We start from the raw sequence: 21,737 nt of genomic DNA on the forward strand, positions 1-21,737 counted from the left end.
CAAGGTCAGAGCAGAAGGAGGGACAGGAGGTGCTCCAGGTGCTGGAGCTGGGATTCCCCTGCAGCCCATGGTGCAGACCATGGTGAAGCAGCTGTGCCCCTGCAGCCCATGGATGGAGGATCCATGAATGCAAAGATCCACCTGCAGCCCACAGAGGAGCCCCACACTGGAGCAGGTGGATGCCTGAGAGGAGGCTGTGACCCCATGGGAGGTCTGTGCTGCAGCAGGCTCCTGGCAGGGACCTGCAGACCTGTGGAGAGAGGAGCCCATGCTGGAGCAGGTTTCCTGGAAGGACTTGTGACCCCATGGGGGACCTACACTGGAGCAGCCTGTCCTTGAAGGACTGCACCTCATGGAAGAGTGACCCACATGGAGCAGTCTGGGGAGGACTGATGCCCATGGGATGGGCTCACATTGGAGATGTTCATGGAGAACTGTCTCCCATGGGAGGGACCCCACACTGGAGAAGGGGAAGGACTCCCCTTCCTGAGCAGTGGGAGAAACAACATATGATGAACGGACCATAGCCCACATTCCCTGTCTCCACACACTGCTGGGGGGAAGGAGGTAGAGCTAGGAAAGAGGGAGAGGTGGGAGGAAGGTGTTTTTAATATTTGTTTTTACTTCTCATTTTCCTTTGATTTTTTAGCAATTCAATTAACACCCTGAAGCTGAGTCTGTTTTGCACATGACAGTACTTGGTGAGTAATCTCTTTCTGTCCTTATTTCAACTCATGAACCCTTCATTATATTTTCTCTCCCCTGTCCAGCTGTGGAGGAAAGTGATAGAGAGGCTTTGGTACATGCCTGGCATCTAGCCAGGCTTAAGCCACTACAACGACACATAAACATATAAAATACTGTACTTTCCCTTTTTTTGCTATAAGCACAGTTCCTGTATAGTGAACTTACTCACAGATTGGTGTGTTTTCATCTTATCCAATTCTTCTTCAAGATTCAGTCTACAAAGAGGAAATAAAAAAATAGGAACAATCACACAGATGCCACTAAAATCATAAAAAAAAAAAACCAAACCCATACCAACATATTACCGGGAATAAAGTTGTCAACACCCAGGAATTAGTTCTAATTTGTCAACACTTAGCATTACTTCAAACACAAGGAGACCTTCATACAACAGCTTTTTAAAATGTGTAAAACATCTGAATTCCCAAAATTCAGACACTGCTGATTGTAACACACACTAAGAAGTTTCAGCCAATCTTTTTTAGGCAAGAAAATGTTTGAGATGAAAAGAAGACCAGTAGGAGGTAGAAGCCTTTTAAGAGGTGGATAAATACTCTGTGTCAGGGGAAACTGCCAGCCAAACTTGTGAAGATATGTCTTATGATCTAGTAACTATTTGAGAAATTTATTAACAGAATCATTCCTACTGTTTTTCAGCCCTGATGGAGTATTATATCACTACCATAGCTTATTCTGTAATATCAACCAGCTAAGGTCTGCACAACAAATTGAATTACTCTTTTTTCAATTTAATAAAATTACATACAAATAAAGTTGCCAGGATACCAATACTAAAGTTTCGAAGTCAAATTGGGAAATGCTAGAAAGAAAGACATTAATTTAAATTGTTTATTTATACTTGTGTTTTCTGACACATTCTCTAACTCTATAGTTGTACACTATTTCAGCAATAAAATCCCCACCTGTTTCAGCCAAGGATCATACAGCACACAAAACAGCACACAGTCATTTAATATGAAGCTTTTGCTTAAAACATAAACACATACATGCACAAACAAACATTAACCTAGCTCTGTTGTGAAAGATGGACAGCTAATTTTCTCACTTATTTCTATTGTACTCTGAACAGCAGCACCTGTTTCACAGGAAATTTACGCTTTATCCTACTTTGCCCTCTGAAATAAGGCACAAACAAAATCTGGCCAAAATATTTGCTAACTTAACAAAGGGACTTTAAAAGCCTGTCTTTTGGTATACACAGTATGTTAAAGCACATTATCAGTTAAATGCACCTCTGACTCAGCTGTAAAACATGAATTACAGAGAAAATTATAAATATGAAAAGTTAAAGTAACTTGCTTTGCATGACACATAAGAAATCCAGCTGTTTTTGGGATCACTCACATGTTGACTTTGCTGTTCTTTCATCCTCCAAAACTCAGTCATCATCAATTTATATTACAAGACTACAGTGGCTTTTGTCTTCACACTGTCTTAACTCTTCACAGCATGTTAGTTTTTTGCACTGAATGGCAAAATATTTCCTTGAAAAAACATTGTTTATGTAATTACAGACTGAAATCAACATGCTTGATCTTCTGAACAAGTTAATTTTCAACTTCATAAACATTATCTGAATGAACACGTTTATGAACATATATACTGCCTCTTTACACACTAATTGACAAGCATACAATGGTGACTATACAAGATTTTTAAGAGTAAACTTCTACATGTATTTTTTCTCTAGGCTGATGAAAGACATGCAGAAGTAAACTAACTATATGAAGTAAGTAAAGGGGTAAGTTTATAGTCAGAATAACTGAAGTGCCTCCAAATAAACTCATTTGTCTATGAAATAACCTCCAACTGAAGTTATGATATATCTACAACAGAAAAATTTTAGTCAAGTCCAAACCAAAAATTACAATGTGCAATACAAGATTCGACCCATACAAGTCAATGACTGGCTTGAATGAATGTTAGAAATGCCCAACTGGGTTAGCCAGGTGCCAGGTCCAACCACCACCAGTACTATGTCTCCAACAGAGGCAAAAGCAAATGCTACTCAAGGAAATGTAGAAGCCTAACAGTTTCTGCAGTCTCATTCAAATTTTTCACCCTGGAAGTGTCACATAAGCACTACTCTTTGCTTCTTCTGCTTTAACTGGTTCCCAGTTGCGAAAAGGACCTTTCCTCCAATCCCACAGCAACAGAATTTCTTTATAACCTTTCATGTGGAGCCTTTTCAAAGGCAATTGGAAAATACAGATCAGATTACTGTTACCACATAGTTACTGTCACCCTTCTGCAATTCTGCAGGTTAATGAAGCAGTATTTACCTTTACAGGAGCCACATTAATGCTTCCCCAACAAAACTGTATTGATCTGTGCTTAGTGATATCTTCCTCTACTGTGCTTTTTGTTGGTTGTTTGGTCATTGGTGGTTTTTTTTTGCTTTCTCCCTTCCACCCTCTTTTTTGTAAAGACTGACTGCCATCTTCTAAGTTCAGAAGCAGTCAGGCTCACTGGTCTGCAGCTCCCTCTGGAGCCCATTCTGCAGATGGGAGTTACAGTGGCAACCTGCGGGTCTGATGGCACAGTGGCTGTAAACAGTGAGGTTATAGTAACTTCATACTTCAGTTGGCATGTGAAGAATATTAACTTCAATATACTTACAAGTAACTAATCTACTTGACCTCATAATTGCTGTACAGTTACTTCAAACAGGTCTAACGCCTTTGATCTATCTGCTGCAAAGCATACACAAGTTGTTGGCATCTTCTAATCATCATTAGCATGTAGACATACAATCATAGCAATGTTTGGGTTGAAATGCATCTTAAAGACCATCTAATACCAAAGACTGACCAAGCAAAAGATTGTTCTTTTATGACCTGTAAACCCAGTGTATCATTTTACTCTGTTATCACTAAGCAAACCTATGGATTTCCTTATTGTCTTCTTTTTCACTCTATATAAGCAAAACTTTACTGCAATAGTTTAAGCATCTTTGCAAACCACTCTTCAAGAGCCTTTTTAAGCTTCTGAACTTCCCACCTGCATTTGTCCTGTCTCTATTTATTGGTCCTACCTGTTTCTCAGCAATGCAAGCTTAAGTTTTAAATGCTGACCTTTTCCCTTTAACAGCCATAAAAACTTCCACAGTCTCTAAAGAGAGCTCCTTAAGACTCTTTGGGGGCAGGGAATGGTTTAGTTTTATTTGAATTTAATTGTTTTAAACTGTAGCACGTATTCCAGGTAGGTTTCAGCTACAGTATCTTTCTTAACAGTTTCCAACCAACGTTTCTGTACGACTTTCTCTAGTCTTTAGGGGTTGGAGATTTTTTGACTAGTTGCTTCATTTTTTATATGGCTTCCTTTCCAGAAAGTGAGTATCCCTAGGCCAATTGATTTGGTCCACTCTCTTAATGATATTATTTAAATTAAACCAACCAAACAAAAAACTACAAAAACCCAATACAGGCCTTCCTTCTTTCCCTAGCAAAGTTACAGAGCAAATTATCCTGGAAATAATGTCCTGTCACCTAACAGACAACATGATTGAAAACAACTAGCATACACTTACCAAGGAAAAATTTTGCTTTACCAATCTCACGACACCTGTAAGAGATGACTGGCTGTAAGAATAAAGGGGAAGTGGGCAAGCGTGTATAGCTTGAATTTAGTAAGGCACTGCCTTGATGGCCTCTCATCTCCTTATTGCCAAAGATTTGAGATCTGAATTGAAAATTAAATAAAGTGTCTGTAAAATTGGCTGGACTGTTAGGTTGGAGGGGTGATTATCTGTCATATGGACTACAACTGGCAGCTAGCAATTATAAGCATTCCTCAGGGATGCATTATAGAGCCAGTACTGTTTACTGTCTTTATTAACAACCTCAAAGATGTGCTAGAGCGCCTCACAGCAAGTTCACAAATGATGTAAAACTGAGGGAAGCAACTGAGGGCTCAGTGGAGGGCTGGACCACTGTTCACAGACACTTCGTAGGAAGAAAAAAATGGCTGATGGGAACTTCATGAAGCACACTTAAGGCAAAGCCCAGTTAGAAAAATTACTTGAAAGAGGACATCCTGGAAGACCAATTGGCTCTAGAGCAGCTTTGCAGAAAAAAATTATGTCCTTTGAACCAATATGACCAAGATTAGCAGTGACATGCCTTTGTGGTGAAGCCTAACAACATGCTAGCCGTATAAGCAAGTCAGTCAATTTACAGAACTGATTCTAATCCGTGCTTCTGAGACAGCATGTGTGGTTGTGTCTTGTTTTAGGCTCCTCCAAGAAAGACACTGACCCAAATAGATTAAGCCTAGCAAAGGGGTACCAAAATTGCCAGAGGTTAGGCATATATTTTATGCTGACAGGGTGAAATAAAACTTCCCACTACCAACACCTGCTTCTTTCTATCTTTAAAAAAATTCCTTTATTGCAGGACCATTCTTGGTGCAAGAGGACATTATTACATCAGCTAGAAAGCAGGTCTCATATTTCATCCATGGTCTCATTTAAGGGACTCAGTTCCTCCTGGTGAGCTCTTCTTTCTCAAGGGTTATGCTCTTTGTGGTTATGTCTTCTTATATGTAGAAAATCGTACATGTCACACTACACCAAACTGGGTAAGACGCATACCACTGGGGGGACTGCTATCTGCATCCTGAGTTTAATTTTCTTGATCTTGGGAAGCTAACATAGATATAGCCCCCCTTTCTGAACCAATTACTGTCATCCTATCCTATCACGCCCTATGCTAATTAGTTTGTTGGTTTCTTATTATTTCTAACAGCTGAAGCCTGCTAATCTTCTGTTCACTAACTTTTGAAGTTTTGAATGCAAATATTAGGCTGCTCAAGACCAATATGTTTGCACTGAGCAAATTTCTAAGTGTTTAACTGATTTGAAAACAGATACTATACTGATTTCTGCTCACGCTTTTTTTTTTATCTGAAGAATAACATAATAAAACAAAACCTTTAAGCTACTCTAGCTAGAACTTGGAAGAAGAAAAAAAAGCACCTGTATAAGCATTATAATAAGAAATACACATTTATTTCAGCTCTCTAAAATTAACCACAAAAGCACACTGCAGTTTTCATTACAAGAGTGGTCTTCTTGAAGAGAACAGCTCTTTGAAAAGGCTCTATAATTGCCACATTCCTCAAGAACAAGTGAATCGGATCACTTGGAAGAAGCATCACAGAAGGTTCAAGTAAGAACTTGCAAAGAAAGAAGGGACTCCAAGCAATTCAAGGTAACTGAAGGCTGCTGAAGTATAATTCAACACTGAAATTACTCATCCTGAAAGAACACAATGGCAAAAAGCAGAGGTGGGGGGAAATACTTGCTTTCCAGTCTTTCATTTACAGCATTATCTTTCTCAGTGTCTCAAACAGATATGCCAACTTAATAGGTAAGAACTGATTTATTTTTCTGAAATTTTCCCTCCCTCTCCAATTAAAAGTAAGTCTGAAGATAAATGTCTCGGTTTTTCACCCAAAAGTGGGATTGCCTTCGACAAACTATGTCTGCCCCACCAGACTTTTAAATGATTCACATACAACTCTTTCACAAAGCAGATTAGGAAGAGACCTGTGATCCAGCTGCACAGATTCTAGTGACATGAGATGCCTCCCTCATTTACTGATGGAAGAATTGCCTCTCCAGTCCTGCAGCTCAAAGGAGCAAAAGTTGTGCATGTGGTAATGAAGAATACTAACCTACTGGAACTATAGTCAGAACAGCAGTGTCAAATTTCAGATATTGTGAACAAGAGCTTCCAACACTATTTTACCAGATTAAGCTAATATTGGCTGTAATTATCTTAAGCATATGCTCACTGGATTTACTGCATTAGTTTTTGCATCGTTCACTTTCAATTAACACATCAAAAAATGGAAAGAAGGAATGTGTCAGGTTTTGGTCCTAACTGAAAAGGGGATTTCTCTGAACATTGAAAAACTTGTCTTTGATTTAGCAAGTGCTGAGCAAAGGGCACCATATTTATTTCATCTGAAACCATCCAACACACAAACTGAGGCTGAGAGACAGAATCTTTTAAGATATTTCAACAGTGAGAAATTAGTTTCTGTCTAAATTGTTCCTAAGGTGATTGCAGACTTCAGGCATGGAAATTGAAATGAAACCTGTGAATATGAGTACTTGTTTTCTCCATCTTTTGACAGTAGAAACACTGAGAGCTGATGATGTTTCAAGACTAGGCAAGAAATGGCTTATGTTAACATCCATTTAACTGTGTTTATACAGTTTTTTTTCTTTTAGGACTTTCCATGGATTTCATATTTTACAATTACTACAAGCTTGATTTAAAAAAGAAAAAAAAAAAAGTATACTTTAAACTTTTTGTACAAGATATCAAATATTTTTTTCTTCTAATAAATCCAGTAGTTACTAAATGAAGTGAAATAAATTACAAGTTTATATTGCAGATGAGGTTAAATACCTTCCTACTTCCTATTATAATATTAAGTGGCACACGTACTTGAGCACAACTTTCTTTCTCAGGAGGGAAATTCAACAATGAGTATATAAAGGAACTGTAGGAGAAGCACAAACCTACAAAAATTTGGAAACAGTCTGCTTTAACTGTCTGCTTTGGCAAGCAGTAACATCAAACAAGGTGGTTGCTTTCAGTTTACCTTTCACAAGTCTCCTAATGACAATTTATCAGTTGAGAAGCAGAGTACTTTATAGTTCTCTTCTTCTTACTATGTTTTTCTACTGTGGTAACCATAGACTTTGTTTTGAGTTCTACATTGCTGTATGTATTTCAATTTAGAACTTGACTTGACAGAAATAACACAAACACAACCATGTAACCATAGATTTTAAAATTTCAGTTTTAAAAAGAACTTTTTTTTCCTCAAAAAATGCTGATTTATAAATCTCATACGCTGCATTTATTTCCTTGCTCATGGTTGTATTTGTGTTATTTCTGTCAGCATCTCATAAAGACAATCTCAAAATTATGTCTACCAAACAGTATTAGAACCCCTCAAACTTCTAAGCATTTTGCAAGAAATGAGGAAGAACTAGAAACTGAAGTTTATTTAAAGATGAAATCCCTGTACAAAAGGAAGAATATGCTACCTGTGGGTACCTAAGTGCTGATAAGCAAACCATACACAACATCACAAACACAGTCAAGTTCTAAATTGAAATACATACAGCAATGTAGAACTCAAAACAAAGTATGGTTATGACAGTAGAAAAACAAAAACTTTTCTATGGAAAGAAGTTTGTTCTATAGACTCAGAGAAGATAAACCTCTGAACTATAATTCAAGAATGAATGATGAGATTTGAATACAATGAAAACACACAGGTCACAAGAAAAGACAAAGCAATCTAAGTGTGAGTATTAATTGGTCACGTCCAGCTCAAAAATTCGTAGCTTCACACTTTGTCTCTTCACAGAGACAAAGATGACTACTGCATTTTACTGTCTCTCTCACATTTCTGTTGTGTATTCATTCTATTACTTAATTCAACTTTAAAAAAATGGAAGTTCCTGGGATATAATTTAAAATAATAGAGAGATACCAGATACAAACTTTGCACAAGTGTTTATCAAATACTGTGAGCTATTTTGACAACTTACACACTATTTTTTATTGACATGGGGAGTAGGTTTTTCAACACCTTGCAGGATGTTTAAAAGCCAAAATTCTGCAAATAAGCTCTTATCCATTAATAAATTTATGGAAAAAATAGAAATAAAACCTAACTAAATTTGAATGGGTTTTCAAAGTAATACAAAAACTGTTCAGAATTGTCTCTGTAAATTTACACAAATAACACATACATAAATAATGTCAGGCAAAGAAGATTCATTACTAGGAATACATATCAGCAATCCAGAACAAAAGAAAATAAGTAACCACTGAGTTAAACTTTCATAATGTTTCTTTAAGTCTAAACTCAAATCTGCAATGGTAATGCTAACACAGTGAGCCACTTCTAAAAACCTGCAATGTTGAAATTTCAATTATCACTTGGCCTTTATCTAGATGCACTTTTTTCATAGGTTTACTTTAATCACAATGGATTGGTTTCTTTAAACTGAAAAGATACAAAACATTTTCAAATCATGTCAAATGTGTCAAATATTTTCTGATTGCACTGTAGGAGTCTTTACAGTCCTGATTAGTTTACATTCAAGGTTTAGAAAGTGCTAAAGAAGACTGTATAACTGGAAAATGTATCCTGAAAATTTACAGTAACAACATACCAAACTTGCCAATAATGAAGGTTACGTAACTATGAGTGACACACATGACTGCTATTTTTAATTTTAGGACTACACTAATCTTATGTCTGTCTACCAGATGAACTGAAAATGGTCTTTGAAATAACTATTCAGCTCCCACACAGTCTTTTCAGCTTTTGAAGAGACAGGAAAAGAAAAAAGAAAAAAGGCCGGTTTTGCAGTGTAGTTGAAAGAGTAATAAAAACTAGCAGACTGAAAAAAGTCCAGAATTTATGACTTCTTCCAGAAAAAAATGTCTTGCTCTTATTTATACTCACATGTTGTACTTTCTAGCAGCATTGCCAAGTTTAAATGATAGCCCATCAGATGGGAAAAAAGTGACTTAAAGCCATACAAAGCCTAGAAACTAGTGCACTGCTTTTCAGCGTTATGCACACCTTAAACTGCTTAATGGCCTTGAGCCTTCTGCAAAAAGAGGTTATGCTGCTTGTAAGTATATCTGGTAGATTTTATTCTATTCCTTCAGTAAATCTTTGTCAACAATAAGCATTTTCTTATCTGCTTCCAAAACAAGCTGACCTTCTGACGATGTAATCTACTTGAAAGTATTTTTAAAGATTTTGTTGACAAGAAACAGGGCAGCAGCAGTCGTAGATGCTCTAGACTAGGTTGTCAGAGAAGAACTTCCAACTCCAAGGAAGAGACATTAAGTCCTTGATTTAAGAGGATTCAGCACCCTAAATTAGCAGGAATCCATTGGCATTTCCTAGAAGACTACCAGGATCTTCTAATACGGCTGGTCAGAATTCTAATAATGTGTTTTTACATTCTGAGAATAACCTCAAAGCCTTTGATTTGCTACAAATAACTTCATGAAAAAAGTCATTCTTCTTACTTGTAACACATATAGAAAATGCACCATCAAGAGCAGTAAGTGTGCAGCATTCTGTTTTATGTAGAAATGCTTCATTTCTATCCTCCAACTATGATTGCCACAGTCTCACTTGGCAGTATGAAAACAAGGATATTCAGAAATCAAGAGAGATCAAATCTATATGAAATAGCTTATGGTGGTATTGCATTTATTTTTCAAGGTACTGATCTTTACCCACAATTACACAATCTACTGTTTTCAGTAACCTACAATATTCTGGACTCTATTTTCTGCATTATAATACTATTGATTATATAATACTCCTCCATTTTTAAGTTATTTTTTAATACTCACCAATTTGGAATACAGGAAGAGGTAGCATATTAAAAACTGTGCTATGGAATCAGTTATACTAAAAAAACTACCTCCCATTTCTTTTAGATTATAGCTAGGCATCAGCAAGAAATTCTTTGTAACACTTGCTTACTTATCAAGTTACTAGAATAGGAGAAATGCTCCCACCATCTGCATATAAGCTGGGCTTCTGCAAAATATACCTTCATGCTGGAACAAAATATCCTAGTACTCATCATTTTTAACTGTCAGCAGTTCTAAAGATACCATCAGGAGCCCTCACACAGCTCCAAAGCTAAGGTACATATATACCTGCACACTTAGGTCCCAATGCATTAAAGAAAAGGTAATTTTGAAAGACAGCCTGAACTATAGCATAAACTTTCTCTCTGCATTTATGAGTTTAAAGGGTTCCTTCCCTCCAGAGTTGCTGACCCTGGGTTAACCCATTGCCAGAAGACTCTAGTTAGTCCTCTAGCAAACAACTGCCTCCTGAGTAATGCACATCCCGTAAGTCAGCCATTGCTCATCAGCAGCTTTCAGCATTCACAGGTAAGACAAGCAGGAGACTTCTACACTCCCCTGCATACAGATAAAAGGAATTAGGAGAGCAGGCTCATGGCAGTCTAAAATAAACATCCAAACAAACAATAAGACATTTTTCCCATTTGTCCCAGGGAATTTTATCTGGAAAATAAAACCATGCAGAGAATCTAATTTCTAATAGAGCTGAATACATAAGATGGAAAAACCCACAGAGGAAACCGACTCCTTCCCAAGGATTACAAGTTGTAAAGACCGCAGCAGGATGACTCTTTGGAGAAATAAGCACAACCAACCACAATCTCCTAATGCATATTGTTGCTGGTATGGACAGATATTAGGGGGCTAGTCCAGGAGCTGCAGCAGTCAGGGAAGCCTTCCTCTGAGTCCATGAGGTTAACTATTGCCTTTTCAAATGTTTTCCTCCAGAGTCATGGAAGACTGTTAAAGACAGGAAAGCCAAATTAAGAAGAAAATCAGACAGAAAAAGACTGCTAAGCAAGCTTCACATGCTCTTTATCACAGTCCTTAAAAAGGGACAGCAGCATTGCTTATTACAGTACCAAAAAAAGTAAGTTTTAAAGACACCAGGTCAACATAGTGAGACAGAATTTTTTTCTTATCCAAAGCTTAAGCTGAATAGCCTAATGATCCTTGCAAGGAAAATAGAAAAAGGACAGCAGAAGCAGCTCTGTTTTCTTCCCCTCAGAAAAGAAAGGTGCTTGAGAAGAAAAACAGCACATCAACATAGAAACATCTAGGTAAGCAAAGGTGAATTGCACTTTCTGTTCTTTAGACTTCAAAAGGGTAAAATTTCTGCTCTGTAAAACCAGAGGAGAATGCACATGCGCATTACACATACTTCTGTAAAAAGCCCATACAGAAAATATACAAAGAGGCTGTTGTAAATGGTCTCATATGTCATAATGTTAACATTAATTTTAATTTTCTGCTACTTCAAAATTATTTCGAGTCAGGAAAACCAAGCCAGACAGAAACTTTATCCAACTTTTACAGGTGAAATACTACTCTGACAGAAATATGTCACTTTGCTCCTACAGCATTATGATTCAAGTACATTTGCCTGCAGTAAGAGCAAAATATGCTCTTTTTATAGGTCTGTATATTCATGTGTCAACAGACAGCCTTGGGAACTCAGAGCAAATCTGGGAGTGAGTGTTTGATATAGACTGTGCGAGAGAGCAAAAAGCATTACATATGTCTGGGGATAACACTGCCAAGGTAAGAGTAAATCAAAAAGTACTAGCATTACTCCCATTTTGTGATCATTCACACTATCCAGAATGATTTATTGGAATTCCCTTACACTAAAAAATTGTAAACTTATAGTTTACAATAAGAAATGTATAGTCTTAATTAACCAAAGAAATGAAGCATTTGACTACATAGAGTCTTTGAGCTATCCATCTTACTTGTGCATTCACTTCCCAGAAATATGTCTTTATCATTTTTGTTTCCCAATTCAGTCACTTGTAGGATGGATGAAAATTGCAGAAAGAGGTATCTGTTGGTGCTAAGTAAAGTCTCTCTGATTTACAACTCACATTCAGGAGCAAAAAAAGGATAAAAGCAACTCCCTCTTCAACAGTCCAATGTCTGTTCACACAGCAAAAAAGTCAATAGTGTCATAGTTGTCAAGAGTGACTTTTGAGATATATTTCAAATTAACAGTCACTCCAAAGCTAAAGAAGCACTAGTGACTAAGATAGTTTCAACATACAGCATAACCTTTAGTTTGCAAAAGGATGGTAGAAGCCCATGCCTAACATTTTATCTACCATTTAGTAATCTTTTATTTGTTTCACTGTAGCACAGAATACAGCTTATTTATCAAGAAGTGTTTAATGACAATATAAATGTTACACTGTGTGAATTATGTTTATTATTCTAATTTGCAGTTTTTCATTCCTTTAAAATAAGACCATCAGAACAGCCTCATAAACAGTGTTTTTACCTGTAGTTGGTTCACAACAGATTCAACCTCAAGGGCCAAGACTGGGGTACCACTGCCATCAGCGTAACTCAGAGAAGCTCATGGCACAAGGGTACATCTTCCATCATATGAATATCAAGAGAATTTTGTTGTTCTATCAGTCCTTCTAACCTTTATAAACCTAAGATGACAACACACTAAAGTCTCTTGCCTACAGCCTGCTGTTAGTATTGAGCTGGTTTTCAACAATGCAAAATAAGGATAAAAATTAATTTCTTAATTTATTTCTTCCACTGAAGTATTTGAGTTTTAGGAAAATTTTGAAGATTCTATGTTTATTCTCACGTGATTGTGTTTGAAAAAAGCAAATACAAAAATAATTCTTAGAAAATGCATTCTGAATTCCTTATAAATTAGAAAAAGATCCAAAAGCATTAAAATAGGTTAAACTTTTGCATGTATCTGCATATTCTGCCTCATGCAACAAAAGACAGCTAAGTATTTTATCACAAAGATCACGATGGGCCACAATATAGGTCCACTTAGCACCACATCTGACTTTCTAAAATTACAAAATAGTACACTTTAGGAAAGAGTTCAAGAGATAAAGCAAGAGTACATAAACAATGTTTAATAACTTTCATTGTAAAATACTATTTGCACTCTCTGAAATAAATGTCTCTATAATTTTGCAAAATTCAGTTGTTGAAGTTCCATATTGTATTATCAAAGCTGAGATACATGGAACCTGGAAAATTTGTGATTTCCCTTCCAAAATCAGTACTATGTAAAGGAAAGTAGAAAATTAGCACTGTATGTTAAATTCATCGTGCCAAAATATACCAAGCACTGCTACCTTTACCGGAATTCCCAGAACTTCACAGAAGGTACTGTAGAGAAACTTATTTTCATTACTCACTCCTTATTCTCTTAATATATCAGTTTGACATGTTACTAGCAGTTAGTGTGCTTTGGAGTTAAAGATTGTAGGTTCCTAGGCTTCTTCTATGAACATTCGGCCAAATTTAACATGACACATTTAGTACTTGTTTTTATACATGCATATATATGTATATGTAGGCTAATAATTCAGACATTTCCATCTGAATGCTGAAAACCTTTTGTCTAGGCCAGAGAGGGAGATAAGAAAAAGACAGTTCTTTTGCAGGCAGTGTGCTTATCAACAGTACAACAACTTACTTCTAAACCAAATAATCTACAGAAATCACTCTGATCCAACAGCAAGGCAAGGAATAGTACCGTGCAAGCAATACAAAGGGGAGCTAACAGAGAGTCCTTACCTTTCTTCACCATCTCTCTGCTATTTTTGTCCCTGAAAATGCTCAAATTTTACGATTAATGCAACTTTAATTTTGCCTTTCCCTGCTTCTGTATCATGAAAAAAAAATGTTAAGCAGCATGACTCATGTTTTCAATATGACAAAGTTCCATCATACATGAGAAGGCACATACAAATCTCTGCAGACAAGCAGAGTCTAATTAAACACGAAAGCACAAAGGAAAAACACAAACACATCTGATATAAAAAACCACACTAAGTCCTCAAATTTGTCTGTTAGCTACGATGCAGGAAATTACAAGATCTAGTGGATGTAGGTAAGAAATGTTCTAGAGACAAGGTTAACAATTAAAAAGCATTAATCTCATAATCCCTGACAGAACCCTCTCACTGAAAAATAGTTGGTTGACACAGTGCCTTGTGAAAATAAACCTGGAAGCTTGCTAGAAAAAAAGAACTAATTCTCTTGACAAAAAGGGCCATTTTGTTCATTATGTAAAAGCCCCTACATGAGTGCATGTGGCATTTACATTTCTGACTTTGGTCCTTTAGAAACATCTTTTAGAAACTATACTCTGCAGTACAACAAATGCTGCTGATTTCTTACATTTTAATTTACTTTTAGTGCACTATTTCTTGTTCTCACACTTGAGCCTGACTGTCATTTTCACTGAGCAATGTTCAGTTAGGTCAGTAAGAATGCACTTTGTCAAAACCCTCAGAAGAGTCACAACACCAGCTGCAGAACTTAGGCTGAATTGCTTTCAGTAGAATGAAAGGTGGTATTTCAGATTTTTTTTTTTATCCAAAACCTAAACAAACCCATACACATAATCATTTTAACTACAGAACTACTAACTGCAGAAAAAAGTAAACAAAAGCCCTGACCTATTAGATTTGAGTAATTTACAGTAAGATGTCTGCTATGTCCCAGCATTCCTAATACTGAGAACCAGAAAGATTACTTTACAGAGAAAACACATAAATCAGAAGAGCTATATGCTGTAGATGACACTTTTTAACACTGACGCAGCATGCATACCCTTTGCTCCAAATTAATCTGGTACATGATGTACCCATTGAGTTAAACAAAAAAAAAAATTACTGCGGTATTTGGATGTTGCACAAAACCATAGAGGTTTAAAAATAAAAGTCTTTGATGATCAGGTATTTCCTATTGCCTGAGACTGTCAAGATTATCAAAGCTGCATTTTTCAGGAAGTTCTCTAGTTAAAAAATGTAGGGGGGATGATACATTCAACAAGCAGAGGAACCAATAAAGGCTACATTTGTTTTTCTTGTTGCTAGCATTCCAGCGCACTTAATTTAGCTTTCCTCCACCATACCGATTCTGATAGCTAGAAAAGGCAAGAGGCATCACATGGTTTTGCTGGTACTAAGATAGGCTCCTATCAACTAGTTGGTCGCATATCACTACACCAGGTATACAGCAGTTGCTTTGACTCTACAGGAACAAGGAAAGCAGAAACCATGAGGTCTTGTTTTCCTAAAAAAGGAAAGCTTATCAGAAACATTTATTAAATAGCTGCTATAGAAGAGGAAAGATACCACTGAGCTTGTAGTGATTCCATATGATTTAAAGACGCAGAGCACACTTCCTATAATGGATGACATGCACAACTACACAGCACTCATACGGACAACAAATTTCCGGCTAGCTGTGAAAATGATGACTTATGTCATCATGTCTAATGCTGAAGAATGTTCTATGTCAAATAATTGAGTGTTGCTGGTATCTATTACAAGGTCGCTTACAAATAATCCAGAATGAAAGATGTAAAATTTTAAAGATTCCACAATAGTTTATATACAGTCATCTATACGTTTCCAAAGTCTGTACATAAAGGCCAAAGGGACAGGATATCCCTATGCTCCAACTAACTAGCTTTTGATATGGAAATACCGAAATAGTTTAAATTAGCCAGCCTGCAATTAAGTAGCAGAACAATTGGATGTGTGGCAAAGCAGTTCTATGGAGTGGGACCTGGGGGGTCCTTCTGGTCAACAAGATATCCATGAGCCAGCAGTGTGTCCTGGTGGTGCACTAGGAATAACACGGCCAGCAGGTTGAGGGAGATGATCCTGCCTCTCTGCTCAGTCCTGGTGAGGCTGTTTCCAGTTCTGGGCTCCTCAGTACCAGAGAGACATGGAGCCCCTGGAGTGGGTCCAGTGGAGGGCTAAAAACATGATTAGTGTATGTGCATATTAAAGACATTTTACATTATTGCTCTCCCCTCAGAAGATGGGAGAGAAAATCTTTCTTACAGATTGAATACATAAACAAGCAATAAAAAATAATCCTATCTTTGTAACACTCACTCTTTGGCCTAGTCAGAGAGAGAAATTGAACATATTAAAGTTAAAACTACTTAAACCAAAATAAAATCCCTACACAGGCACTGTTCTTTAAGCAATAGTGCATTGGTTTTGGTTTATGTATGTTCTATGTCAACTTAAGACAACAACCAGTAGGGTCTATTAAATTAAGTGCATTCACAAAAACTTTGGGCTAACCTGATTTACTTAGACTGCTTGTAAATTACACATATAAGCAACTGGTCCAACTCCACAGATCATATCCTTTATCCACAGAATTTAAATAACAATATATGCAATATAAAGAAGCTCTATCCACAGATCTAAAAAGTACAATAAATTTAGTATTGAATTTCTTAAGAAAATGAGCTGAAATCCTGAAATAGTGACTTCCTTCAACAAATTAAAGACTGTCACTATTAGAGAAAGACAGATATAAACCCCACAGTTATGCATCCATTTCTTCCTTACTTCAACTAACATAAAGTGACATTGCCCATAAGGAGCCAAACAGTACCCAAACCCACACAAGGAGTTCACCTTAATGAACACAATGCTGCACTGGCTTCTTACTAAGTACTTACCACACGGAATTTTATGAACCCATTTTGTATTATAAATTCTGTATTTCGAAGAGCTCAACTGTTTGCTCATGCCACCTCACCACAGTCTAGTCAAGGTCAGTGATCTGCAACTTACAAGACATAAGGGTGTTCCCATAAATGTGACTGCACAGGAACTCTGGAAAAGCAGTCCAACTGTACAAACCTTCAGGGTGTGCAAAATACATAAGCAATCTCTCTTGCATGGCTTTGTGTGAAAAAAGTGGCTTACATTATTGCTCTTGAGTTACTACTGCCTGTGGTGAATGTGTTCATTAGTGATGGAGGGAGAATTACATATATGAAATTACATATATGGCAAGAAAGTGTTCTTTCCTACATAAAAACAAAAAATGAAAACCCAAAAATTAATTGCATGTGATAATTTGTTGTTATAGCTTCAAAACAGCAAACAAAGATATGATAACCAAGTGACAAGAACAGACACGCAATTTTAACTGGCAAATATAAGAATACCCCATGTAACACAGCTACTGGCAATATTGCCTATAATACACCAAGGGAGCTTATGGTCAACACAAGGACTTACATAGAACAAAACAATTTGCTACCGTTGAAATTCTGAAATAGCAGCCTTCATGGTATCGCCACAAAATGGGTTTATAACATGACCCATTGGGAAAACATATTTTCTTCAATGCTGACAAAAACAAAGTCTGAATAAAACTTTCTATGATGTCTTGGTTCTTAAATTAAAACAAAAAAATCATCGTGACTTACAGAAAGTGTTAAATCACAGCAAAGGGCTAATTATACCATACTAACTTCCTTTTGTCTAGTATAAAAGGACATTTTTTTACTTTGCCTGGCTGAGTGTAATAGCCTATGAATTATGAGATCAAAGCAGCAAACTGTATGTTTTCTAAAGTAAGAGTTTCCTTCACCAAGTTTTACACTTACTACAGCTGAAAGAGCTGTGTGAAGGGATCAGCACTAAACCCAAAGGACAGGCTGTGCACAGCAAGAAAGAGAGCAACTCCCTCGTGCTTTTTGCAGGTCACTACCAAGGACCATGTTAGCAGATCCACACCAGACCCTTAACAGGCAGCTCTGCTGCTACCAGTAATTAGCTTGGACAGCTCTGGCTCCAGGAGTAGCAGCAAGGCTACACCATAATGAGCTCAGCTGGGATTAGCAGGACAGGGCAGGGAACCAAGAGAGCTGAGGCATTCTGCATTGCGTATGTATCACAGAGATCAAACAAGGATGGCTGGCTAGGTTATCCCCTCACCACCTCATTCCAAAAATGAAGCACGGCAGTGTGTAAAATACAGGCTAATGAAGAGCGACACCTCCAACAGATGAGAGCCACATTAATTAACACAATCCCTAGATCATGGAATACAGTTTCTGTTAGTGCTAGCAAACTTGTAACTTGTCACTGATTTAAGGGGGAGAGAGAAGGAAGGAAAAAAAAAAAGAGCTGATGTTTTCCTTTTCTGCTTTTGGTAGATGTTTTTATAACAGAATTTTGCAAGGAATTTGTCTTGTATGGCCTGTAAAGCACTTCAGAAAAAACCCAGTATGTTTCTTTATTTAAACACCATTTAAGAAACAAACTCACTTCTCAATCTACAGTTTTTTGTGCTCACTTTTGAAAAAAGCCAGTTCATTCCACACTACACCAGGATCCTCTTGACAAAGCTGACAGAAGCCTGTATACTGGTATCTGCTTTTACTATTTTCAAGTCTGTTTATGAGTAAAACTAGGTTGTTCATTTTCAAATATCTAAATATTTTAGGAGAACCAGAATGAAAGCACCCTTGCTTTCAGGAAATACAAATTTTCAAGTACAGCATCCAGTGAATCTAAATTTTGTATGAAGTATATGTTCTGAGGCATGAAACCTTAACTGTGGCAATGAAGAGAAGTTCAATTACATAGTTTCAGACATATATTGTGCTAGTATGACACCATGCCTCCCAGGTGACATGAGGCAGAATAGTGTCACTCACATTCTGATGACATTACTTCAAATACTGGTATGAGAAAGAAGTTGTTAAAATCATCACATAATCTCTTGAAATATAAGGGAGAGCCATCAGCTCCCCTAAAGCCTCAGCAAGCCAATCTGGAAGTTGTAACTAATGCCCACTCTAAATCAAACTGTTCTACAGTTTAATAAAAGAATTAACTATCTACACACAAGATGATGTATTAAGAAAAAGCATACTGACTTTAGAAGCACAGAAAAATAAAATTAAAATATTTAACAGTTTATCTGTCATTAAAATATTTTTAGGTATTTTAATAATGCCAAATATAAAAATTGTATTAAAAAATCCTTTATGAAATTAATTTAAAACTCTGCAATCTAAATTCCTACTGGGCATAGAAATAAACTGTTAGACAATGTGGTAACCTCCTAAGGCCCCCATCATCTTTGCAGTCACGTACATCAGTGGAAGTTGTATGTACACTGACAGGTGAATTAGGTCCCATCAGCTGCCATCTCAATAACAGATACTAATCTATGAAGAATAAGGAGAATGGGGTCCTCCATCCCTTACAGAGGATCAGAAATGCCACATAAGCACCTGACACTGAGTTCTTAATGCATGATTTACATTACAGCAGCACTATTACAGCTGAGATACCAGAATAACAGAGTCTTATTGTTACAGACTGCTTTTATTTGTGTCTTGTCTACACTCCTTTGTTTAAGCACAATAAAAACAAAAACCAAACCTCCTCTAGTGTGGTTTCATACAATTCTATTCTGATGACAAAAATTATTGAAACCCTGTTATTTTCAGCTCATCTTAAATAGTGATGAAAAAATCAAATGACTAACTGAAGACTGAGCATTACATTTTCCCCAATATCTACTTTTCCCAAATACATTCCTGCTGGTCTCATTTACTTTAAACAGAAGCAGAAGTCTCCTTTGGCTCTCTTTCCCTTTTCTTCTTCATTCTTTTTTTCAACTATCAGAACCAGAACACCCAGTGCTTCACTACATATCAAGTTTAAGATTTTACTGTCTTTATCTAGCTCAATTTTTAATCTTTTTACTCTTGGCCTCTCAGTGGATATGAATGCCTGTTTAGGTACAGATCTAGAATTAAATAATTTCATTGAATATAGTAATTATCATCCCTTAGTCACTTCAAGATTGCACTAAATTTAAAACAGTGAGCTAGAAAAAAAAAAATCCGTATTTTTCCTAAATAAACAAAACCTTTTCATTGTAATTTAAATGACTCTATTTGTCTTTATGCTTGGGTATTTCAAAAAATGATCCTCTGCTACCATCAATGCATGTAGCAATTTTGTACTTTGCTATTGTTTTCATCCACACTTTTTTCCCCCCTTTTTTAAAGACAAACCACTCCTAAGTAAATGCTAGTACTTCAAAGCAATGCAAATCTACTAAGATAGGCCATAGCATTACTTATATATGAGGAACAGTTTATCATTCACAGTAGGATGCTTTATGTCACCCTGGACTCTGAACAGCTACCAGTTTTGCAGCATTTTCTGTGACTCTCTTCTTGTTCAGAGAGAGTTATAAAGTTAGTGTCAAGATTAGTGAGTATTGCTCTAACTGCACAAATAATTATTTTTAGTAAAACACGTGTTTACTGAGCTGTAGGTGCATGCTAAAGCCCTGCTAAAGCCACAAGGAAATTACTTTCTTGAAACTGGTCCTGAAAAACAGCAGTGTTTGATAACTGAACTGATGAGAAATGTTTTCATACCTCCAACTGCATCTGTTTACCAAAAATTCTGTCTGCTAAGGACTTAAAAAACAAGAAGAATATCTGCATAAAATTTTCACTCTTCTGTATAGAACCTAAGGGAGAATGATATACAGAATGTTCATTATGCAAATTTTATGTGGGAAAGGCTTTCCTCTTTCCATTAGTAAAGATATATTACTCCATTTTTTTGTAAAATTATCGAAAATAATTTATTTTTGAACACTTTAACAGATGAAAACACCCTGCTATCATGCACGTATTATTTTTCCCCTATAAGGAAGGAGATTTTAGCTTCAGTTAATATTTGAATCACTAAATGTTAGAGATATTTCTATATTTCTATATTTTAATGAATAAAACTATTTTTGAAAACTATTTGAAACATAATGAGGAACTGTTGTGTTACAGAAAATTAAAAACATACACAGTCAACAAAATAATTGAGTGAGGAATTAGACAAACACAAGTAAGCAGTCCTAGCAGATCTGTGTCCAGTACTCAGTCTCAGAATGAGATACTAAACAAAAAAAGTCAAAGTGTCAGCTCAATGTATTTCCTCTTGGTTTCAACTATAATTTTTCTCATATAGGGGTAAGCCATGCATTCTGCTTTAACATGCTTTAACATTTAACAAAGGATAGTCTTGATCACCACATCATAGCTTCTTCCTTCAAATCAAATTCTCTTTTGAATACCTATGTAATACTTTAATTCAGATTTTTTGTGTAAGGAAAATGTTTTTAATGAGCTATGTAACTTACCTGCTATCGCCCTTTTGAATACCTATGTAATACTTTAATTCAGATTTTTTGTGTAAGGAAAATGTTTTTAATGAGCTATGTAACTTACCTGCTATCGCCCTCTTCCCATTGCTTTAACTGCTCTTTTAGTGCTCTGTAGTTGGTCTGTAACATCTGCAGCCTCTCTTCGTGTTTTCCATAGGCTGCTCTTAGCTCATAAGATTCTTGAGACTATAAGAAACCAGAAAAACAAAATTAGAGTTGGACAAAATGTAAGAGACTGTTACACAGCTCACATGAAACAAAAGTTCTCTTTTAACAGCTACCATGAGACTCAGAAATCTAAGCAGAAAG

The 21,737-nt window shown here is 36.4% G+C and overlaps 1 protein-coding gene across 1 annotated transcript in view; it reads right to left on the reverse strand.

The window, feature by feature from the left end:
* The window catches only part of CNTLN (centlein), a 198,954-nt gene that overhangs the window by 74,454 nt on the left and 102,763 nt on the right, over window positions 1-21,737 (reverse strand). The window contains 3 exon segments of the mRNA XM_039567578.1: window positions 913-962; window positions 18,503-18,628; window positions 21,493-21,614. Of these exon segments, the coding sequence (XP_039423512.1) occupies window positions 913-962; window positions 18,503-18,628; window positions 21,493-21,614 (298 nt within the window).

The sequence above is a fragment of the Corvus cornix genome, chromosome Z (assembly GCF_000738735.6).
Source record: "Corvus cornix cornix isolate S_Up_H32 chromosome Z, ASM73873v5, whole genome shotgun sequence".
Classification (NCBI taxonomy): Eukaryota; Metazoa; Chordata; class Aves; order Passeriformes; family Corvidae; genus Corvus; species Corvus cornix.